Raw genomic sequence first — 24,527 nt, 5'->3', positions numbered from 1 at the left:
GTTTTATCAACAATAAAGTGGAATTTTATGGCTTCTTAAAAGGGCTCTGGGGTCAGTCTTATAGAAAACATGCAAAAAAAAAAAAAAAATAGTTCCCCAATTCAAGTAGGAAAAGTTATCAGAGAAAAAAACCTTCTAATATTCAAGAACAAACCTGCCCTGTATTCAAATGTGATTTTTTCCATTATTATCTGCTTACTTTTACAAGTACTTGTCATCACAGGACATTTCAGAAGGACACACAATGGAGGTGATGACACCACGTGTATGTCACGAGGCCTCAGCAATCACCGATTTGCCGTTCTCATTCCGTCTAGCCTCCCACTGCTGGGGGCGGGCTGGGGTAATCGCTTGCTTATTCTCTACGCTTGAATCACACAGTTTGGTCTTTTTTCAACAAAGTCCCCCCAAATATCACATTTTGGTTAAGCATTTTGGAGCAGATTAATACTTCTTTAAGCCTTGCAAAAAACCAAGAAGGCAGACTCCTTGGGGAAATGTCCTCTGCTTTGACTGTCTGTGGATTTCCACGTTCTTTGGAAAATTCCACAGCAAAGGAAAGGTCGCAGGGCTGAAAGTGGTAGGGAACACGCGGCAGGCTAGATGCCCACGTCACCCTCAGACTCGGGGGCCCTTCGCACAGGTACTTGGGGGTGAACAAAATGCACGGGTCATGAGGAGGAGAAAGAAGGCTTCTTTATGACAGGGAGTGAAAGCAACAACCTCGTCGCCTGTTATTTAAAAAATTCAGCTTTCATGTTGAAAAGGCAGGAAGTAGAAAAGCCCAGGCACTGAGGAGGATGTTCATACGCCCACCTTGCTTTTAGCAGTTTCTGGCTCAACTTCCCCCTTCCTGTCAGTGTAAAAATTCCATTAAAGTAATTGGAGTCAGGCAAGTTCTGGGCTCCCAGTCAGGCCCTGGATCTGTGAGAAAAATATCACAGCTGGGAACGAATAAGTAAAAAGTGGCTTTTTACTTATTCTGGTAAAAGGTGGAATCATGCCTTGGTGACTCCATTTCTTTTCATGTAAATGCTGAGCCTTCTCCCTTATCAACTTTTGGGAGTCCCTGAAGAGGTGGGGAGGGAGCAGCAGGGCTCTGGGCGTGGCCGGAGGTCAGAGTGGAGCCTGCACAACTCGCACACGGTGTGCCTGGTGGCAGCGGGTGGGCAGGGGGACCTGTCCCAGCCATGGCCTCTCTACAGGGAGGAGCCAGCTCTGGCAGAGAGGGCTGTGCAGGGACAGGGAGGGAAGGAGCAATGAGCATCTGCAAAGCCACAGGAGCGCCCCTGCGGGGCTGGGCAGAGCTGCTGGGAACCCAAGGAGACAGGATGCGTGGAGGAGACATCTCCCCATGTCCAACAGAACCCGGACTGCCCTGTGCTAGTCTCAGCGTGCACAGCTCACAGCGCTGCTCCCCGATGGAGCCCGCCTGTCCTGGGTGCTGCTGCACTTTAGAAGCTGTGTGGCCAGGGGAGGGTCTCTGTGGACAGTGAGGGGGCAGGAGGGAGCAGCAGGGACAATGCTCTGGCCATGTCCCCTGGTGTTCTTTCTGCTTCCTTCTGTGTCTGCTAAGAGAGCTGCAATGCTTAGGGCTCCTGGGGCAAACTCCAAGGTTAGCTAGAATTGCAATTAAAGGCTGGGTCCAAATAATGCACATCTGAAGATAAGCAGTCCTGGACTGATGTAAGTAAAACCTGGTAAAAATAATCTGTCCTTGAAAGAGATCCAATATTTAAAGTTTTTCCTCCAAAAAAAAAAAAAAAAAAAAATCTCTCCAAACAATTCCAAGGGAGTTTGGAATATGGAGCTGTTACGGTGAGAGCTGTCGGAGCATGCAGAGCGGCCCCACTGGCATGCCACAAATGGGGTGGCACGGAGGTGCCGGCCCCCAGCTCCGTCTGTGGTCCCCTCCGCACAGATACCATCATTTCCCCCGTCTCCTTCGACTCAGCGCTGGATGAGACATAGAGAGCAGTGGCTTCCCTCACCCTCTGCTACCAGCCTGGCTCCATGCTGGGAAAGCAAAGTTGTGCCGGTGCTGGGAGCCACACCCGGACTGAGGCTGGCATCCGGGCAGGCGATCCAACGCCAAAGACACGAGTGAAAATGCAGGTGAGGCAGTGACAGTACGTGCCCACCAGAGTCGGGGGGGTGAGGGAAGAGGATGTCATGGGACTTTCACGTTTCCCTGGAGATGGGGATGAGGAGTCACTCCCTGTACGTTGCCTATGGAGGCTGCAATATGCTTCCTAAGCATAGAGGGCTCTGGAAGGCAGTGAACGAGGCTTTGAGAGCCCCACCTGCCCTGAAATGGAGGGTGGGGACCCATCCCAGAGTGGCAGGGAGGACAGACTGGCCTGGGCAAGGGCATCACCTGGACGTTGGAGTCCTGGACCAGGCAGAGCTGCTCCTGGATCTTGTGGAGCTCTTCCTGCTGCCACCGGATGCTGGCCTGAAGGACCCGCGTCCGCTGCTCCAGCTGGTCTCGGATGGTCTGGAACATGCTGAACTGTGCTGAAAACTTCAAGGTGGAGCCGAAAAACAGAACCAGAGGAAAGAGTTAGTTTAGCCTTGGCAGACAGATCGTGCTGTGGTTCTGACCATCCCAGTGCACGTCCATTTTCCATCGCCCGGCCACTCTGCCCGGTGTCCTGGGAGCTCACTGCCGGGTGCCTGGCAGTGAGCAGGGACTGCGGGTGAGGCCTGGGTGTCCTGGGGACCCGGCACCAGCCTTTCTCAGGCTGGCGGTGACGGCAGGCCCATCTGAATCTATAGATCTGATTTACTGTGCTGCAGTCTGGGAGGGCCACAGAGTCGGGACGTGGTTTGTAAGCAATGCTTACACTGATATTCCAAATTTGGATGGAAGAACAAATGGCTTTGGGGATGAATGTAAAAGCAGGGCACCCGAGAGTGCTTTTTCCTCATCTAGGGCATGGCAGCGTGTGCGACGGCTCCACAGGCCCTGCTGGGGCCTCTCGTCCTAAACCTGACCCCGGTGCTCTCCAAACCGGCCTGGGACGGGGAGTCCTTGTCATCCCCTTTGCTTCCCCCGCCCCGGCTCACTTGCTGCTATGCCCATCTCAGAAACCTGTGCAAATAAGAACTAAGAAGAAGCACAAAACAATCACCTAAAGTTTACCCTGAGGGTCACACTGGCAGAGGGGACGCTGGACGAGGGACGTTCACTCCTGCTCTGCACAAGCACCAGGTCTCCCCGTCCTTCAGGCCCCTCAGTCCCTTCCTGGGGACGAGGCTGGCTTTAGGGAGCTCCCGCAGGTGATCCCTGTCCCCTGTCCCCCGTCTGCCTCAACAGAGTGCTCTGCTGGCAGGAAACATGCAGAGAGTTCGGGATCACAAGATCGGGGGGAGGGCAGCACGCCCTGGGCTCGCAGCCCCCGCTCTGGGCTCTGTGGGGCTCTCCGCGACTCCCATTCCTTTTGGCAAATGAGTTTGCTGGACTTGGACTTTTGCTCCTTCTCTTTGTTTTTCCCCCCCTTTTTTTACAATGACTTGATCTCCACTCCCTCGATCTCTACCCCAACATTCTCCCTAGTCTGTTTCCTGCCCACTGTCTTTTGCAAATGCCTTCAGAGCCTCTCTCTCTCCCTCTGCCCTTTGACCTCCCATACATGGAAAAACAAGGGGACCAGAGAGTTGGGAATACAGATGGGATATACTGGGGGATGGAATAACTGATCACAGTTTTGTGGAACAGCAAAATAATAGCAAAGAGGCCAGGTGTGGTGGCTCACGCCTGTAATCCCAGCACCTTGGGAGGCTGAGGTGGGAGGGAGGATCAGTTGAGGCCAGGAGTTGAAGACCAGGCTGGGCAACATAGTAAGACCCCTGTCTCTACAAAAGATAAAATAAAAAAAATTAGCTATGAGTGCTTGTGCACGTCTGTAGTCCCAGCTACTGGGGAGGCTGAGGCAGGAGGATCACTTGAGCCCAGGAGTTTGAGGTTGAGGCAGTGAGCTATGACTGGGTCACTGCATGCTAGTCTGGGCCATAGAGTAAGACCCTGTGTTAAAAAAAATAAAATAAAAAGAAGAAATAAGACTAATGGCAGGTGCTGCTGCCATTTGTGGAGACCTTCACGTGCCAGCTATTGTCCCATGCAGGCAACATAGGGACAAGAAGCCCGTGTCGCGCCAAGAGGCTCGAGGTCACACAGCCAGATGGGGTAGAGCCCATATGTGAATCCTGAGTCTTAGTAGCTGGTGGCAAGGCCCCACTTCCACCCTCCCACTCCCACCTCCGTGGGAGCGGCTTGGACATCAGACTTCCTTTAAAAGAAGTTTCTGCTGCTACACATGAGTATAAAAATACCTGTGCTGTACTGGACTGTCTCAAAGAAATCTCAAGCAGGACGTAGCTCATCAAAGCGCTCAGCTGGGATTTGGCGAGAACGCAATTGAGAAAGCAAACAAGCTATATCCTGTATTTAATTTAACAAACAAAACGCCAAAGCTTCTATGGTGGGTTCTGCAAAGTCAGGAAGCTCAGGACTGTGGTTCCACCTGCAGTGGAGCCGGCTCCTGGCTGCTGAGCTGCCGTTGGGGGCCAGAGGGGCGGGGTTCCTAGGTGTGAGTTCCTTTTTGAATCAGTCTTGTTTTCTCAAGGCCTCCCAGGTACCCAGTCGATAGTCCCTCGTTATCTTCTTGAACGTGGCCTTTCTGATAGAGAGACCTTCTCTAACTTAGAGACATTCTAGAAACACAGTATGAAGCACAAGAGGCTTTTTGAAAAACTACCGGTTACCCAGATAACCCACTCCCCAGATGTGGGACTTTATTTCCCCTGTGTCCCCGACAGGTTGCTACAGTGATGGCATCACTGAGGGGAAGGAGGGAGAATCGCAGAATGTCATTGTTTCACTTGGGGCGGGTATGAGAAGAGCCACCCGACTTGAAAAGTCAGTATCATGCGGGAGTATCTGGCAGAATATGGCTATTATTAAGTATAGTGGGCCTAACACACTAAGAGCAGTTACTATTACGTAAAGTTCAATAAATGAAAAATTAGAATTCTCGAAGGGCCTTAATCACACCATTATGGTTATAAACAGATATTCTTCCCCATGCAAGATCCAGAAGTTAAAGGAATTCTCATTTCATGTGCTTTTGGAATGAGAAAGTTACTAATTTCAAACCAAGTATGCCTTAGAAATTTGAAGAGAAAAAAATTATTTTGATTTTTTTTTTTTTGGTCTAAGGAGAATGAATATAGATTATTTTAATTAGCAGACTCTGCATGAGTAGCTTTTACTACTCAAGCCCAACTCTAGCAGGAAGCATGTGCTAGCACGGGTCTTTCTTATTCCAGGAAAATATCAGCGACCCCAGCTAAGAGGACATATGCTCTGAAATAGTTTTCATCGGTGCTGACAGATGTGCACCAAGACAGAGAAGGCCACACTCTTGTCGAAGAGTCTGGTGAGCTGCTGTCTGGGACCGAGGTCTAGCGTGTGGCAAGGGACTGGGGCCGAGCTCAATAACCCCACAAGGGCATTGAAGGCAGAGCTCCGGCCTTGGCAAAGCACATGCCAATCAGCTCAGCTGCTCTCGGTGACCACAGAGTAAGGGGCTCCTGTGTTCTGTGGCCTGTCGCCCAGGCCCCAGGCTTGTCAGGCGTGTTCGTAACTTCCTGCTAAAAGCACATGCCTGGTCTTTCTCCCCTGCCATCCCCTACTTCTTCACCGGGCAACCTCCTACCCATCCTTCCAGGGCCAGCTCAAATGTCACCTCTTCTAGGAAGCCACACCGGACTTCCCGAGGCAGACTATTTTATAACTGGTTCTATAAAAACACACGCCCTGCCACGGGTGGCATCTTTCTCTGTGCATACGCCATCTCTCTAACTCCGAGAACCAAACGCAAGGGCTCAGTGACATCTTTGCATCCCTCACACGTTGCTTGCTCACTGACCCAAATAGAAACTCGCTGAATGTTGTTGAAACAAGGAAGGAATCACTCAGCAAGGCTGTAATCTGCCCTCCCTCTTTTTTTTTTTGAAAACAAATGTGATATTTATAGTATTGAACTCACAGCTTTTAAATCTTTTCAGAGTTTTCCAATGACATTTGGCCTAATTGAGGCCTCTTCTAAAATATGGCCAATTAGGAGTCATAAAAAATGAGAGCAACGTGGAAAAGTGGCAGAGAGATGAACAGAGATTGTTAAAAGGACTGGCACAGACACTGGAGAAAAGAACTTGGAGAATGTATCTGGAGAGGACAAGGACAGCAGAAGAGGATGGGTGCAGGATGAACTTCATGGCTCGCCATGCCCCCAGTGCACCTTGGGAGGAGCAGTCCCCAAGACAGAGCCTTGCTGGCACCTAAGTGCGTGACACACGTCAGCACAACACACCCACATGCTTCTGACTTGAGGAAGTGCTGCGCCTCCCCGAGTCCCGGGCTCACCTGTGCCATGGGAGCAGGCGAGCTCTGCAAGATGGTCTGGGGCAGGAGCTGCTGGGTGAGGTCACAGGTAGACGGGGAAGGCAGAGGAGCCTGGGGAGGAAAAAGGGGCCTTGTTAACCGGGCTTCTGGCCGTTCCAGGGGTGCAGGGATGCTCTGGCTTGGTTGGCTGGGTTGTCTGGCTTAATGGAGGCCCTTCTGCAGTAGGGTGGAGACTTCTAGAAGGCACAGGTATCCGTTCCGGGCTGCACTGCCAGGATGTGCATGCGGTCAGAGCTGACACACGGCTGGTGCAGGTGGCCTTTGAACCACGTGGGGTCCACGATTCCTCCACACCACGGGGTGCTCTGCATGGCTGCTACCTGCCCAGGCTGGAGGCTGTGCTCCACTGCCCTTTCCCTGCCTCCTGTTCCAGACTCCAGCTGTGGTAGGTTTGGTTGCTCTTCTCCCTTCTCCCAAACTGTTGAATTCCTAGCAGGGCCACCCCACAGTGAGAATGGGGCACACCAACAGCCAGGGTGGCTCCTGCGTGCCCTTATCCTTTGTGCCTGCTGCTAACGCAGATGCGAGTCTGTGTCCATGAACTCATCCAGGCGGTGAAGACTGGGGCAGTTCCACCAGCCTCCGCCGGGAAGCTCTGGAGAGAGTCCGGGGAAGTGAGCCGAGTCACATCCTGGCTGAGTGATCACTCGGGGCGATGGGGGTGGGGAGAAGACAATATGCAGAAACAAGAAGTGAAACCCTCAGCGTCATGGGCTATTGGAGTTTTTACAGGAAAAGTGAAAGGACCCTTCTGAAGTCATTCCCAAACTGCTCCTAGTCCTGAAGGGCTATAAAGAGCAGCTTGGATGGAAAGTGTCACCCAGGCCAGCACTGGGGGGGTGGGGGATGAAACAGGAGACCTTGTTCTGAGTGAGAATTCCCAGGCGTGGGGCTGAACCAGAGTTGACCCAGGCTGTCCTAACTGTGTTTCCCTGCACGGCTGGGAGGAAATGGAAGAACTCGGGCCACCACTGTGGCCACCATCACCAGGACGTACTGACAGGAAGGATTCTGGATGAAGGACAGGCCCAACTTACAAGTGCACTTCGAGGTGGCTGGAGAGAGGGAAAGTAATCCTGTCATGTTCTATTTGAAAAAAAAAGTGTCACCCAAACTCCTCAAGCAGGGTGTGCATAACCTTCACGGTGACAGCCAGAGGAAGGCGGCTCATTCAATCCATCTCAGTGTCAACGAGGATGGTGGCAGGTGTTTGGTGACTACCTGGATACAGCCCTTAAAATTCCTGGACATTTCTCCCAACTAGGACTAGAGGTCTATGTCCCTCTCAATGGGTGACTTGTGATGGCTGTGACCAAGAGGTATGGCAGGGGTGACACTACGTGACTTCCAAGGCTAGGTCGTAGAAGGTCATACAGCCCCTGCCTGGCTCTTCAGATGTTTCTTCTTGGAATCCAGCTGCCAGGGGCAGCCTAAGGCTCGGAGAGGCCTGCACACGTCCACGCTGGGTGGAGTCCACTGAGCCCAGCCTTCAGCAACCCCAGCCCGGGTGCCGGCCATTCAAGTGCAGACACCATCTGGGATGTGGGCTGTCTGGCCTGGGCCCACGAGATCCCCAACACCAAGGAGCACAGCAGAGCTGTCCTGACTGTGTCCTTTCTGAACTCCTGACCCCAACTCCATGGACAAGATAAATGATGGTTTCTTTATGCCACTCAGTTAGGTGTGGCTCGGACACGGCAAGAGATGACCACAGTGTTGAATGTCAGTGACTTTACATATAGCCCGTGTGCTTTCTAAGAGGCCAGTCATTCCCTGACATTCTGGAAGGGTCCGGCACACAGCAGGGACACTGGCTGATACATACAGAGGCACATTTTTGTTGACCTTAAGCTTCTCAAACATTTTCACTGGCATGAAATGGGATTCAGAATGGGGGGGGGGTCCTAACCATGTACCCCCAGAGGCCCCAGGATTGCAGATTTGTGTTTTATCTTTAAAATTCACTTGGATTCTGTATCCTATGGATATACATCCATGTTAATTTTGTCATAAAAATGTTTAAAATTAGCTGCCAATTAAATTACTTAACTTCCCACCCCCATCTGCCACCCCACACTCTCAATCTTTAAGTAAAACCGATTCTCTGGGAAGAGGCAGCATGTTGCCCGTGCTTTGCAGCCCCCGCCACACTGTGGCGTACCCCTGTTGAGAAGTTTGGGGTCACACACATACCGGCATCGTGGCTGCCTGGCTGAGCCCGGGCATGGGTAACTCTTGGGGCAGGGTGGCCGATCTTGGCAAAGCCGGGGTGCTGGCCTCAGCCATCAGCTTGGTCGGAGTGGCTATAAGAAAGCAACGCGTTACCTTCCTGACTCACACAAACTTACCAGCTTTCCCATCCAAAGAGGGGAACGACGACTATGATGTGCACAGCACAGAGCTTCGCTGGACTCTCTGACGAAGGAAGTCCACCATGGGTGGAGGTGGTTTATCTGAGCCACAAAACCCCAGCCTGGGAGCAGGGAGAAGACACCACAAGCAATCGCCACCGCTTGGTCCAACCGCCTGCCTGCTCAAACCCCTTTCCAGAGTTACTAAAAGTGGCCAAGTTATTTGATCTGTGTGCCACCTGCCTCATGTCTCCGCTTGGGGCTGTAGTGGAGGTACCAGGGTGCAGAGAGGTGACCGGCAGGGGGGAAGTTAGTGGGAAAGGAAATGAGGGGTGTGAACTGCACAGCAACTTCTGCTTCAGAGGCATGGACGGCCCTGAATCGACTCAGGCCTGGGACCCTCGTGGGACTCTGTGCCCCCTGGTCTGGTGGGGTCCCCCCTCCCACGCCCCATCCATGGAATCACACTCACAGGTGGGTTCAGACGGGGCTGTGTGTGAGGATTTGTGGGAGCTTCTTGAGGACGCGGACGGTGAGTGACTGGCGTTGACGGAGGCGCCCACGTCCAGTGCATTAAAGTGCTGCTGAGGTTCCAGGCTTGAGCCCTTGTCCTGAAACAGACACACAAGTCTGCGTTTCAGCATCACGATGATGTAAATAAATGCTGTGACTTTGGTTCTAAATACGTATTAATAGAAAAACTTGGAAGCTGTTTAAACAAACAGTACAGCTACTTGGGGGACAATTCCAAGCATACTTGGGTGGAGCATCTATACATATATGTAATCTAGAAGTCACTGAGAGATGTGTAGCCTATCAGCACTATTTATTACACTTTCTCACCTTTTATTTTGATTTTGTAGACTTTTAATAACTGACTTTGCCTTTTACTATTTCCATAAAATTGTCACTCACCACCCAGCATCTTGGCTTTCCAAGAAGAGGCAAGAGTCAGGTTCTAGAAATGAGGCTGCTGTCGGCATTGGACTGTGAACACATGCCATGGAGCAGACACGTCTGTACCTTTCTGGGGCACTTCCCACATCACCTCCGTGCAGCCTCGGTGACCCACAGTGGAGGATGGGCAAAGGGCCTGTGATGGCCTATCTTCCAACCTCTGGCTCCCAGGGTGTCTCGGCCTCAAAGGCAGCATGATGAGAAAGCAACTGTCACTGTTGGACCCTGCAAGACCATCTTTCCATCCTCCATGGCTTAGAGGCCATAGGATATTTTTAAGATAAAGAAGAAAACATGGTGTGACCACCCTCCTGAGCTTGTTTCTACCTAGTGTTAGAAGGATGGGAATTGCCAGCGTCCCTTGAGCTGCACTGACAGGCTGGTCTACGACCCACGGTCTGGGGTTTGAAATTCTGTGTGTGCGTCTGTGCGTCTCCAGTGAGGGTGGATGCGGTGTGTGTGCAGATAGGGCTGGAGTGACTGACACATGGCCGTGTGCAGCACGGAATGACCAGCTGTGTCTACACGTGCTGAGCTAAAGGTAACTGTGGGACATTGCTGCTCAGTGGAGTCTCCCTCGGGCCAGGCCCCTCAGAGTGGGGTCCCTTGGCCACGGCCGTTGGCAAATTATTAATGTATATTCCTGGTCAGCAGAGAAACAAGCCTAGGAAGTGCACATAAGCGATAAGAAACTTCTGTAGCCACTTGACATGTCTGCACATCACACCTGTGCACGGGAATCTGCATTTTACAAACAGTCAGTGACAGATCTGGAACTAAAAAGACAAACTGGTGTCCCGCCACAGGAGTGTGGGCACACTGTCCTGGAGCTTTAACTGTAAAGGGGTTTATTAACCTGGTGCCCAAGACTGTATTTGTGTGTTTCTACACATGCGTGTTTCTACACACACGTGTTTCTATGAGAAGATGTTCCACAGGGCTCAGGACTCCCCAAGGATCAGAAGCCTCAGTGATGAATTTCTGATGGATGATACGCGTTACGCCCGTTCGTCAGCCGTGATGTATGGTGTGTCTAACACCTGCCTATTAACAGCTTAATTCCGTTCTCTGACATGATACATGATGTATTAGGTGACAGAGCTGGGTAATAAACACTTCCATAAACAACGACAGCTGTGTCCTATCAGTGTGCTTGGTGATGAATCACCGTATAATGTCCCACCGTGTTGCACGCCAGCCGGGGAGGCTCTGCAAAGACACCGCTGCTCTCTGATCTCTCCTCTCTCCCAGTGTGGTCCTTGGGGGCTGAGAGATGCTTTTGTTTGACCACGGACAGGCTAAGACTGAACCATGGCTGCTATACCAGCCTGTGGCCCAAGACTCTGGGTTCTAGCTCCCTGGACACCCTGGAACTTGAACTTCATCCATTCTAAGAGGCAGCCCCCTCTCATTTGAACATATCTGAAACTGAGATGTGTCCCTCCACTGATGAAAGGAAATCCTTATTTCATGGATCAATTGGCAGCATTTTCTCTTTCTTAGTGGGAGATAAAAATCATGGTGGACTTCCAGTTGACAGCTTCTTAGCTTTGATGAACTACAACAATACTTCCTCCCTTTCTTGTTTTCTCTCTTTTTTTTCTCCCAACATCTGTGTCTGCTTTAAGAATGAGCTTTGAGGAATAGGGTTCTGGTCTATTTGCAGATGGTCTCCAAGGTTTTCTCGTGTTGTCTGACAAACTGGGAGAAGCCTGGGTGGGCAGAGGGGACCCGAGGGCTCAGGGCGGGGAAGGAAGGAGGTAACTGGCTTTGTGTCTTTTCATAGTAGTGCTCCCCAACACACAGCTGGCTCCAGTGTGGCCGGGAACCAAGACCCTGGACGCAGGATAGAAAGTGCACCTTACTGAGGACATGGAGGGCGTGCCAGGGGCAGTCTCTGCCCAGGGTGCCCGAGTCTCAGAGGCAGTGCCGTGGCACTGAGGCTAAGGCAGGGAATCATTCCATGCCTCATAGTAGGTGGAATAACTCCCAGCTCTTTGTCTGTGGGGGAGATACAAAGTGGACTTATTGTAGCACGCTTGTTAGGTTACAAAGCTGCTGAGCGATGCTCCGAGTCCTGAGGCTGTTTCTAACCCGACTGTGAGTTCTAGCCCTTGGGTGCCCTTGGGTGTGTAGCTAACTGCTCTGTGTTAGCTGCGCCCCATCTGAAGAATGAGGACAATGACGGTGCCCACCTCACAGGAATGTCATGAGGGGCAAATAAGCAGATGCCCAAGAAACATTCTGAACCCCACGGGAGTGGAACAAGAGCTCAGCCCACAGAATCTGCTCTGTGTGTCTCATTACTGTTTTCACTGTAACAGCTCTGGGAGGTTCTAGCCAGCCAGTCTGTGCCTTTATCCTTCTGGTGGGGCTGGGGCGGACATACCTTTAGTGCTGAGGGGTGGATGGCCTCGGATGGCGGGTCTTCCAAAGCCAGCTCCTGCCTCCTCTCCACCCGGACGTCCGCGTAACTGCTCAGGGAATTAAGAGACCACAGTGGAGGAGGGACATTCCAGGTGACAATGCCAGAACAAGCTTCAGGAAACACTGAGGTTCTCTGCATAACACCCACTCCCAGAACAGTCGGCAGAGAGGAGCCTGGTCTCTTACTTGTCTGAGTGAGTTTCATTCCCTGCCTAAATTCCACTGGAGGGATTTCTAATATTACATTCAACATATTTTTCATTTCCAGGATGTTTTTATTCCTCTCTCCTTTCCTATTCTTTTTACTCCTCTGAAATCTCCAATTGTGATGTCTTTAAAAACACATTTTCATCTCTGCGATGAGCTTCCGCCTTTAAATAATTAGAAGGCTTTCTTAAAACCTGTTCAGTCTGGACTGTGCATATGGAAGAGGGACACAAAACTTTGTCGTAATTACATTTCTCAGAAAGTTTCCTCTCAGGCAAGCCCAGAACCAGCCAGGCTCAGACCACTGACGAGCCTACAAGAACCCACGTTTTCAACAGCGCGGGTAAATCGACTTGGCGCGGTGACCCCGCTATGCCCGCGCCCTGTTTGTGCAGGGAGGGCTTGGGAATGACATGGCTCTTGGGCCTCTGGAATGCTTATCACCTTATTTATTCACTCCGTCCCCTCCCACCTTTCTCTGAGAGTTTCTTGCTAAGATTTGGGAGGGGGAAGGCGGAGGGGAAGAGCCGGGGGAGGGTGGAGCCTGAGGAACGAGGTGTGGTGGATGCTCAGGCTTCCCCGGGGTGCAGGCCCCTGACAGAGGCGGGCTGGTGGCAGTGAGCGAGCGACACTTGATCTCTGCTCTGAAGGGGGGATAATCATGAATTAGGCGAGCGGAGGTGGAAATATGGACCAAAGAGCATGGCCACAGAGTCACAGACCCCTGGCTGTGTCACGTCCTTCAGCGAGGGTGTCAGTGGTTGAAATGGGACAGGGCCGCTGGCCGAGGAAAACTAGCATTTCTCCTCTCCCGAATACCAAAGAAGAGTGACAGGCTTGGTGACCACGTGTCTGCACGGGGGTGCGTGTGTGCAGTATGGGTCTGCTCTGTGTGCACAGTCACGCGCTGCATAATGACGTCGCAGTCAACAGTAGACTTCCTGCACGACAGTGGTCCCACAAGATCATAACACCGTGTAGCTTTCCTGTGTTTTCAGATATGTTTAGACCTACAAATCCTTACCATTGCGTCACAGTTGCCTGCAGCACTGAGTGCGGTACCAGGCTGTACAGGTTCGCAGCCCGGTAACAACAGGCTGTACTAGGTGTGTGGTGGACGGTACCATCTAGGTGTGTGTACGCGCACTCTATGACGTTTGCACGATGACAAAATCAAGTGACACGGATTGTAAATATGAAATGCCGTCCCTCGAACCTTCCTTTCTTTGCTCTTCTCTAGACCAGTTTAAAACTGACTTATGTTCTTAAAATTTCTGTAGTGGGGGACAGGGAAAGACTTTTCCCCTCCCCCTTCGGGCCGTGGCCCCACAAGGCTGGGTCTATGAGACGCTGGCCTGGCCGTGCCGCTCACCTGCCCTGGGCTGAGGCTCCCTGAGGCCACCAGGAGCAGGGGGAACCCGCTCCCACCGGCAGCCCGGCTATTTTTCCCCGACACTGCCTCAGTTGCCAGCAGGGGTTTTTAAAGCATTAAAAATAAAGGGGAGTGTGTCTTTGAGTTATTTAGAGGCAAAATTTAAATTTTCTTCTCAAAGCAGCAACAAGGGATGGCAGGGGGATGGATGGAGAAGAGGGAAAATATGCAAGTAGGTCAGTGAAGCAGTAACTTACTAAGCAATACCCTGCAGCCTGCGAGAGTCCAGGAGGCTTTCACAGGGGCCTGGCTGAATGCTTGAAAGCAGTCTCAGCCCTGGGAGGACAGGGCCGTGTGTACCTGGAGGGCAGCTGAGCGCCGGGAATTGTTCTGTTAACTGCAGAGGGCGGTCTGGGCTTGATCCTCAGAAACTGGGAACACCTGAGGCGGCTGCTGATCTGGCTTGGCTGGCAGGGGACTCAGCACCCCTCCCATGCACGGCAAGGATGCAGCCCACACCTGCCGCCCGCACGCACCTGACCACCGAGTGTGTGCACACGATGAACTCGGGCTTGGAGTTCCACTGGTGGTAGGTGATGTAGTAGTGAGTCTGCAGCCAGATCCACTGCTGGCCTTTGGTCAGGAACCGGTAGCAACACGACTTCCCTTTGCCAAACTGCATCACTGTTGGTACAAAATGGATTGTACATCTTACAAATGTTAATACAAAAATGGTCTTTTTTCTAACACAAGCGTTTAAAAAGACAATACCAACATGGTTTATTTCCCTGGTTGCACTGTATTTTAAGTGACTGTCAGGATCATGGTAAACCATAATGAATTCTTAAATGATAGAAGAGGGATTCACATATTTTCCCAAATGCTCAAAAGCATAAAGAAATCTTCACATAAACGTAGATATGGAAAGACTTTCAAACTGGAGGTTTAATTAAAAAGAGGCCCAGGTTTTCCTGGTGTTCCTCTTCCCACTGCAGGTGGAGCTATCTTTGGGGCTGCAGGTGCCGAGCCCAGGAGGGAGCACCCAGACACAGGGAGAATTGGACCCCAAACAGACCTGACCGCCAGCGACCCCTGGACAGACTCTGCGGCTGTCAGTGGGCAGTTTATGTTCAGCCTACTCAGGACTCAAATACAGAGTCTGGTATGGGTGCCTCCACTCCAGGCCTCCCCGGCCCCAGAGCTGCCTGGAGCCCCCTAAAGTTGTGTCTGGTGGTGCTTCCTCGGGGGCATCTGGAACACAATGGATGCTGACGGTGTATTGCCCTGGGCAGGGCAGAAAGCTGGGCTATGCCTCTGAGGAAGAAGAACAGTTTGGGAATTTGACACCTCTTAGGCAAATGGTTAAGATCAATCTAACTAGGAAACTAAACCTGCAAAAGGAGCCACTGACTCTGCAGAGAAGCCCCACAGAGCAAGCGTGTGGGCTCAAGAGAGCAAGAACATCTTGGCCATCCACGGGGCAAGCCTTTCAAATGCTGGACGTAATTCTTCAACTCTAGCGGCTTTTCTCTATCAGAAGAGTCAGAAGCAACCAAAGGTGTAAAGCAGTCGTGCTTCTCAAATTTCAACATGCTCACGAGTCACTTGGGGATCTTGTTAAAATGCACATTGTGATTCAGCAGACCTGATTCTACAATGGGTGGTGGGGGGGAAGCTGAGATTCTAGAAGTCCAGCAGACTCCCCAAGGTGCCGATGCAGCTGGTCCTGGGACCGCACTCCGAGGAATAAGTTTTAAAGATGAGCCTAAAATTATAGCAGCCAATCCATATGGAACTTAAGCCTGTTCTTCCTTCAACAGGAACAGCATGGAAGAGAAAGTTCTAATGGGTAGTACAGACAAGGCATCTGTTAAAGCACAATGTTAGTGGTCAATCCATGTATCAGGATCTGTAGGTCAATGTCACTACAACTGTTCCTGTTCAGAGCTAAAAGTTGGCACTGGAAATAGGGCTTCTTACGGTTAATTCTTGGCTCCTCTTGCTAAGTGGGAACCTGGACAGACCGTGTAATTCTCACTGCCCCGTATCATAAGTCCTAACCCCATGTTGGCCAACGTATTCCCCTCTTCTGTGGCAGAGAGCCTTCCTGACACGTCCCACCAGCTGTGTGAGAGGCCTTCTGACCGCTCCAATATCCTGTGCACACCACCCTCATTGCACCAATGACATCCTACCAAGCCACCTATTTCTGTCTTTCCCAGCAGACCTTGCCCTGCAGGGCAGCCAGAAGATGCCCGTCATCTTCACATGCTGGGCCTAGCTTAGAATCTGGCCTATCCTTGGTGACCAATACATGTCTGCTGATGAAAGAACAGTTATGTAAATTCAGTATTTCGTCTTTGAAATGTACTGCAAAACTTAAAAAAAAAATTCCTGGCATTGTTTTAATTTCTTTTCTTTTTTTTTTTTTTTTGAGACAGAGTCTCACTCTGTTGCCCAGGCTAGATGCTGTGGCGTCAGCCTAGCTCACAGCAACCTCAAACTCCTGGGCTCAAGCGATCCTCCTGCCTCAGCCTTCCAAGTAGCTGGGACTACAGGCATGTGCCATCATGCCTGGCTAATTTTTTCTATAAATATTTTTAGTTGTTCATATAATTTCTTTCTATTTTAGTAGAGATGGGGTCTCACTTTTGCTCAGGCTGGTCTCGAACTCCTGACCTCGAGTGATCCTCCTGCCTTGGCCTCCCAGAGTGCTAGGATTACAGGCGTGAGCCACCGTGCCCGGCCTTGTCTTAGTTTCTTAATTAGGATTAAATAGTGTGCCTATCTGGGTGATACCTGGAAGGTGTTGGGGTTTGGGACAAAGTCAATTCTAGGTTAAGCCACAACATGGGGGTAAATGCAGTCAAGGGCCTAAAAGAAGCCCCCAAATCATTTCAGAGAAAACCAAGTTCCCCAGCTCAAAGACGAACGAGGCAACGAGTAGATTTCTGGAGGCTCAGAGCCCTGCTGTCCGGCCCCCGGGGAGTGAGTGCAGGGCCCCCACACCAATGGTACTCACGGTGCTGGTGGCACCTGGCCAGGAGCTCCAGGTCATCGATGTGGTAGTAGTCATAGCCCGAGGTTCCCAGCACTTCAAAAGGCAGGTATCCTATGATTGGAGGGGCTCTGCACAAGGACCAGGGGAATTTGTCAGCAGAGAGGACACACAAGGCAGGGCTCACCATGGTGGCCGTGCCTTTCAAGGGGCAGGGTACAGTTTGCACGTTTAGTGATCAACATGGAGGCCTCACATGTCAAGAACGAGGGGAGGAAATAACTTTGCAGTGGTCAAAACCAGGGAGGCTGTGTTTTCCAAAAGGCTCGACTTTTTGTGGCAGCAAGATACTGCCTTCCCTTGGCATAACCCAGCCCAAATAATAATACACTTTATCACTACTGGATAATTAAAAACAGCTATAGATTGGGTCGGCCCAACACCAAAGTGTAATAAAAAATTAAAGGGTGGGAGGGGAGATCTTTAGTTCTTAAACTGTGAATAATGTTACAAAAGAAAGAATAAAAATTGGGCTAAAGGATCAAAGGGTGCTGAAAGAAAAAAGATGAGAGGTTTCTGTGACATCTGCTCCTGCCTTACTGGGGGCTGGGAAGGCCCCGAGCAGGGACTAGTCCAAAGACGCCTCTGGACTAAGGCATCTGACCCACGCACAGAACATACACACAGGGCAAGTGCAGTCAAAGGGACACCACCTCCCCCTTGGCTGGGGACGACCTTCCCGCTGCCAGAGAATCCTTCTCCTTCTGCAGACCGGGCCTGACTTTTCTCTCCCAAGGAGAGCCTGGCTCCTTCAAACAACCCTTGAGAAGGACCCAACCCAAATATGTTTTTCTTTTCACAAACCTGTGATCCAGAAATAAAAATTTCCATTCCAAGCTATGCCTTGAAGTGAATTCCTCTAAAGGTTCGTCAACTATGCACATTTCCTGTATTGGAAGGGAAAAAAAAAATGTTGCTTGGGGTGCCAGATGCTCACCCTAGGTTTGTTCAGAAGGAACGCATGGTGGGTAACAGAAGTTAAAATTGTTTCGAGCAAGTCTCCAAGTCATGTTGGACTGAAACTCATCATCTGTAGCTAATTTCGGTATTAGCTGATACTAAATTTATTTCACAAGCTGGGGAAAAATACCTAGGAGCCAAAATGTCACACCAGCCCTTCCCATTATGGAGAAGTGTGGTAAACATGTGGAGAATGGCTTTTCATCTGAATTTGAATTACTCATTTAACTCAACATTCACGCCATAGATGTTAAAGCAATCATAGATGAGAAAATACAGACAAACTCTTGACTTTCTGACACCGGTTCTCACCCCTTCCTGCCCTGAGTGGTACTAACGTTGGTGTGAGAGGTAGGAAGATTTACAGAGTCATCAAACAGCATCTCTGTGGGCTGAATAGCAACTGATGCCGCCGTCAAACAAAACAGCTTTGCAGGAAACCGGGTAGGGGGAAGGGCACGTGTGCAGACACAGACACCAGACATTTTAGATTTTCAAAGCTAGTGACAACTTCATTGTAATTTTATCCTCTTCCATAAAGGCAATTAATTACATATCACAAAATCTGACTCAATCATAATAGCTCCATGCACAGAACTGTCTCTCATCAAAGGTACTTGCCTTTAAAAACTGCGGTGTTGCCAGACGCACCGTGGCGATGAAGCAGACCTCCTTTCCTAGGGGCACCCGGCAAGGTCTTGAGAGGGTGTTGTCAAAGCCGTTACAGGAGGGGCTAGGCACTGAGGGGTGGGGAAGAGGGCACACAGGTTAGCCCCATCTGGTGACAGCAGCCAACCCCTACCTGGAACTTACAGTAAGCCAAGCACCACGCCCAGGGCTTATGCACAGCATATTAATTCATTTCCTTCTTACAACAATCGGATGAGATAGGTACTCCTATTATCCCCATTGCACACATGAGGAAACTGAGGCACGGAGTGAAGTAACTTGCACACAGCCAAATAGCTTGCTGGAGGCAGAGCTGGGACTCGAGTTCTTGCTGGGAACTGATACACTGCACTGCCTGTAATTTCCACCAGCCCTCCAGCCCCTGGCTCATTGTGCTGCAAAATGAGAAGATAGTCTTGTTCTGCATTAAGGGTCCAAATACTCCAGCCAGTGTTTTAAGGGTGAATTTCACAATCAGACAGTGTTTCTGATACCGATGGTCCCAGGGAAGGCCAGGGCATACACTGATCCCCACGTCCCTGCCCCTGGCTTGGCACACCTGGGATTCAAGGGCTTCTGCCCTGGAAGGCCCCCTTGGGAGCCCAGGCTGATGTGGGGGCTGGGTCTGGACCATCGAGGAGATGGCTTCAGGATCTAGGGCCATCCTCAGAGGTTTACAGTGTCCACAACAGAACTCACTAGTTCCGTGGTCCTGCACAGGTGACAAAATCTGTTCCCATGCATTGTCTTATGTATTCTCACCAGTCTGGGAAGGCACTACTGCCTTCATTTTACAGATGAGGAAACTGAGGCCCAGAATCTGTAGTTCACCAAGGTCATTCAGAGTAGAAATAACAGAGCAGGGATGCCACCAGGGTCTTTGGCCTCCAAATCCTAACACGGAAGAGGGGGACTCTTCTAGGTTCACACCCACCACGGTGTCGGGGCCACCCCTCCGGTGGCACCTGCAGAGTCTTCCCTGCGAGGTTGCAGACCTGTCTTCAGATGACTGTGAGAACTGACTGACCTTTTAGGCCAGAGAAAAATTCAGCTATTTTTAGGTGGAGCTTGCTAAGTGGGAGGAAGAACCCTGCTAAGTATGAGAAAGGCCAACTTACCAAGCACAGAATTCTCGAAGTGGGCTATACACAAGGATTCCCGCTGCCGGGCCCCACCCAGATCAGCTGATTCAGAAACTCAGGGGGTGAAGCCCGGGCATCGGCACTTTCCGAAGCTCGGCAGGTTTACCAACGTGCAGCCAGGGTTGAGGAGCCCAGTGGCAGATAATCTTCGCTACTTTTTCTTTTAAAATTGAGTTGGTTATTTCCTGCACATTCTGAGCTTAAACATCCTTATGTTTTCCAATTTAACTAAGAATATATAGAGCATCAGAAAACCAAATGCATTATAAAATGAAATCTGTAAGGTTTTCTTTGGAGTTTAGCTTTCCAGTCATTTTTTTTTGTTTTATGTATTTATAGGTTTCTAAGTGAGTCTATCATGTGGTCCTCTCTCCACTAACATGAATAGATTCATTTTGCCAAACATATTCTCTGAATTCATTCACATAAATACTAATGTTTCCAAACATGAATATAAAGTGGGAAAAATGGAAAATAGTGGTCCCTGGAGAGTTTACATCTGTCCCGAGTTGGCTCAGACTATTGCAGATCAATCCGTAGGGTGAGCCAAGAAACTTATCAAAGGGAAGAAAAACAATTCCACATGAGGGAAGGGTCTGCAGATGTGAACATCTGTGTAATACTAATAAAAAAAAAGCATTTAAAAAATTCCCAGATGTGAAATACTTTCTCTGCTTGAATCTTGGAGACATTACCCAGCCAGATAATGACCTAATAAAATTCTCCTGACTCTTTTAGAATACCAAGACCTTCCAAGCAAACTTCCGAGAACTCCCCAGGAATTTAAGAGAAAGCCCCTTTAATCTAGCTCTGAATGATGTGCCTCATTTGAACGATCGTTTCAGCTATTAAATTCACGTGCTCCCTTAGTGAGTGCCTTCCTCCCGATTCACTGTGAGGAGGTGATGGGGACAGAAAAAGATCACACGGTGGGAAACACCTGCCCCTTGCTACTTCAAGGGTTGCAGAGACTCAGACTGTGGACAGTAAGTGGGTGCTCTGCAGAGCTTGCTGTTGGCCTGGCTCCTTCCAGTGTAGCTTTATCTGTTCTTACAACTTCTAAGGCTTGAAAGATGAAAATGCACCCCCAAAAGGGAAGTTTCATAATTGCTTGTAGCCTGCACGTGGTAAGCTAGATATTTTACAGAGGGGCTCAGAACTGAGCGACTTCAGGGCTCAATAAGCTTTTCCTATGAAAAACCTTAACTGAGGGCTTGATCAGGGTGATGGATAGTAAATCAAGGATGAACGTTTTAATAGAGGCCAAGGAGGAAACCTTGGGGGAAAACCAGGTGGAGGAAGACACTTTAAACATTTTGCCAATTGCACTTGCAATGAGTTCTACGCGCAGCATGCCTTCTTGCATATTCTAGAGTCAATGCAGGAGCAAACTGCTCCCTTGGACTTCATAGTCATATTTAGCACTTAGAATAACTTCTCCGGCACTTTGCATCCCAAGGTAGTTTAAAGACATTAATTAAGGATTCAATTAGTTGTTTCAATTTAAGTAATAGAAAGAATATATCTAATTACAACTGGCTTCCTGAGCCTCTCAGAAGGATTAACTACTACATGCAGGCGCAGCCCTGTTTTCTCAGATCTCTGACCACTCATGATATAGAGAAAAGCGATGCTTTCTTGCTGCGGTTTTTCCCCCAGAGTCATTTTACTCAAAATTGACCTGACTCTTGCCAAGAGCTAAGGAGATAGGCTTTCCCCTGCCAGGAACTGGGTCCTGTTCTCTGTCTCCTGCTCTGAGCAGGTGTCCTGCACACAGCAGGTGATCAGCATGTGTTTACTGGATGAATCTGAGAGGACTTTCCATCTCACATCCACACCATAGCCTAAGGCCCAGATCTGGACGAGACCATCTCATCCTTGCCACTAACTAGCGCACAGGCCTCGGGACCGGAGATGGCTTTCTCTCTGCTCTGCAGTGCGACCTGCCCTAGTGCTGCTGGTGGCCGGTCTACTCTGCCAGCTGCGGGAGGTGCCTGCAGTGCATGGTTCTGGGCTCCACTGGCACGCAGGCAAGCTCACTGCCCTACTGGTGCATTCGCACTGGCCAGAAGGGGGCTGGGCAAGAAAAGTGCTGCCAGTGAGCACACAGCAGTCACCACTCTGGGACGGAAAACAGGGCGAGTGCCCATTGCCCGCTCCTGCTTGCAGAGATACGGGGCAGGGCTCTCTTTGTGGTCTTCCTATTAAAATGGTCACAGGTTATCATCAAGTCCTGAATCTTTTATTACAGTCTCTCATTTCAGAGTTCCCAGACGAGTTTTGCCTTGGGCTGGCATTCTCGGAATTCCAAAAACCAGGCGATTCCCGAGGTTCTGTGGACACTCAGAATGACTAATGTCTGTCTTGCTTGGAAGCATCCCCGGTTGGCTTCCAAGGCTGTCTGATGAGATGAAGATGACCACAGGGGCGGTGAGAGCTCAGGTGGGGGAGAACTTGCTTCACAGAGGCCCAGGATAGCGTGAGGAAGACGTAGAGATGCTCATAGGGAACGTTACTTTAAGAGCAAAAGAACAGAAGGAAGCAGGGAGAGACGTATTGACTCTGTTCTACGCAGTTATCAGCCTGGCCATCAGAACAATTAAGTATTCTCATCGGAGATGACCTGCTTATGGTGAATTAGTTGCAATGGCTGCAGGAAAACACACTAATAGTCCACAAGGAAAGTGACAAATAGCTTTCTCGGCACTTCTTGCAACAAATGAATAACAAAGCTGATAGATGTCTGGGAAGGCGTGGAGCAATCAATGACGGGGTTTTGCTCCAGGAAAAATAAAGTTCCTAAATCTCATTGTGATAAACGTCCTGAACGTTTCGGCTATGGCTTTGGAATGTTGAGGGGAACATAATTTTCTACACATTCATGAGAAATCATCTTCCACTAATTAAGCAGTATTTTCAGAGTCTTGCAGTGTGCTTGACCCGAAGTGTTCTGAATATCCTGGTGACTAGGCTCTTAGCAGAGCAGTAGCACCATTATCTTGCCCATCTCTTGGCCTGGGGCACTGCCTACCTTGCTTGTGTGATGCTTGCTGCTTCTTTCCTTTCTGCCAGTTCCGTTTTGCACAGGAAAGAGCAATGTTGGAGAGAAAGTGAGAGCCACAAGAGAAAGTGGGGGGGGGGGGGGGCGGGGATGTTGCAATTCACTGAATTGAAAAATTACTCTCAAGGGAAATTATGTCTTGCTCAAATATTTCTTCTTTCCCCTGAACATGCATTAATTAAAATGAATATGTTTGGGGGCCAGAAGAGTGTAATGGCATTGAGAAGATATCTAGTATATGGCTGGTGTGGACAAGGCCAAATTATTTGTTATGCTCAGGAAAGTGAATTTCCTGAAAGCTCTCACCCCTGTCTTCCAAGTGGATATCTCATGCACATTTTTATCACAATTATGGGACAACTTGTACGAAAGTTCTCCCCACTCCCAGACTAAAACAAGCAGAAAGATGTGGTTGATAAATATATGACCATTCCTCATTGCTTCATTTTAGTACAAACCCTTGACATTTGTGTGGAATGATGCCCTTGGGTAACAATTTTTTTAAAAAATTTCAAAATATTAAGGGGGTACAAATGTTTTTATTACATGGATACCTTGTATAATGCTTAAGTCAGGGCTTTTGGTGTGGCTGTCACCAAAATAGTGTTCAACGTATCCAACAGGTAAATTTTTAATCCCTCACTACCCCCCCTCCCTGCTTCTTGGTTTCCGATGTCCTTTATATCTCTTTGTGCTTGTGTGTACCCATCGTTTAGCTCCCACTTATTAGTGAGAACATACGGTGTTTGGTTTTCCATTCCTGAGATACTTCAACCAGGACATGCTCTCCAGTTCCATCCAGGTTGCTGCAAAAGACATTATTTCATTCCTTTTTATGGCTGAGTAGTACTCCATGGTACATAGGAGGTCTGTCTGGAAAGTGTCCAGCCACTGTTAATATGAGAATGGTCTGCGTAACCTGGCAGCCAAGGAGAGTGGACTGTAACCACGCATGCATGAAGAATGCTGACTCCACTGTACTAGTCAGTGGGGCGCTAGATCATTGAGTGAGCATGTGTACTGCGTGGCCATTGCATTCAAGATGACTGAGCTAGTAGAGCAATGAATCTGCGTCAAATTTTGCGTTAAGCTTGAACGTTCCTATGCGGAAACTATTTGGATGACTCAGAAGGCTTTTGGGGACGATGCAACGAGTGCAGCGAAAATAAAAATGTGGCACAAACACTTCAAAGATGGTCGAGAATGTGTTGACAGTGATCCACATGCTGGAAGACCTGCAACAAGCAGAACGTCTGAGAGTGCTGAACGTGTACAGGTTAGGTTAAGAGATGCTAGGAGAACTGTGAGGTTCCAAGGTGCCTATTTTGAATCGGACTGAAGCGTCATTGTCCTATGTACAATGTTTCTTGTATCTTGTAACTTCTTCAATAAATGTCTCTATTTTTCATATTACATGGATGCATTCTTTCCAGACACACCTCGTATATATACACCACATTTTCTTTGTTGATGGGCACTTAGGTTGATTCCACATCTTTGCAATCACACTGTGTTGTGATAAACACTGCAACGCAGGTATCTTTTTTTGGAAATGAATTCTTTTCCTTTGGGCAGATACCCAGTAGTGGGACTGTTGGATCAAACAGTTAAGTCTAACAACTTGTTTTTCTACCGTGATCTTAACTCCTCTGCAATCTAATCTGGCAGCAATGCCCGCTGGGGAAGGACGTCGTGCTTCTCTGTTGGGTAGAAGGGATGTTTTGCTTCCTACTCTCTGGGTCCTGTGTGAGGTCTAGTGTGCGTGCGCTTGGCTCCCTTCACTGAGACATCTCAGTTAATTAAGCTCAGGGGGGAAAAACCCAACAACACAAAGCCATAAAATGAGGCAACCTA

General features: G+C 49.6%; 1 protein-coding gene across 1 annotated transcript in view; it reads right to left on the bottom strand.

Annotated features, from left to right (window-relative positions):
- Positions 1 to 24,527, bottom strand: part of NPAS2 (neuronal PAS domain protein 2) — a 109,537-nt gene that overhangs the window by 10,061 nt on the left and 74,949 nt on the right. Inside the window, exons 8-16 of the mRNA XM_069494407.1 lie at positions 18,423 to 18,541; positions 17,646 to 17,728; positions 16,806 to 16,912; positions 14,320 to 14,467; positions 12,167 to 12,251; positions 9,293 to 9,431; positions 8,663 to 8,772; positions 6,431 to 6,520; positions 2,378 to 2,524 (exon numbers count right to left, since the gene is read on the bottom strand). Of these exons, the coding sequence (XP_069350508.1) occupies positions 2,378 to 2,524; positions 6,431 to 6,520; positions 8,663 to 8,772; positions 9,293 to 9,431; positions 12,167 to 12,251; positions 14,320 to 14,467; positions 16,806 to 16,912; positions 17,646 to 17,728; positions 18,423 to 18,541 (1,028 nt within the window). The remainder of the gene's footprint in view (positions 1 to 2,377; positions 2,525 to 6,430; positions 6,521 to 8,662; positions 8,773 to 9,292; positions 9,432 to 12,166; positions 12,252 to 14,319; positions 14,468 to 16,805; positions 16,913 to 17,645; positions 17,729 to 18,422; positions 18,542 to 24,527) is intronic.

This window comes from Eulemur rufifrons, chromosome 19 (assembly GCF_041146395.1).
Source record: "Eulemur rufifrons isolate Redbay chromosome 19, OSU_ERuf_1, whole genome shotgun sequence".
Taxonomy (NCBI): Eukaryota; Metazoa; Chordata; class Mammalia; order Primates; family Lemuridae; genus Eulemur; species Eulemur rufifrons.
Note: the sequence above shows the minus strand (reverse complement) of the source record. Positions and strands in the feature narration are given on the sequence as shown.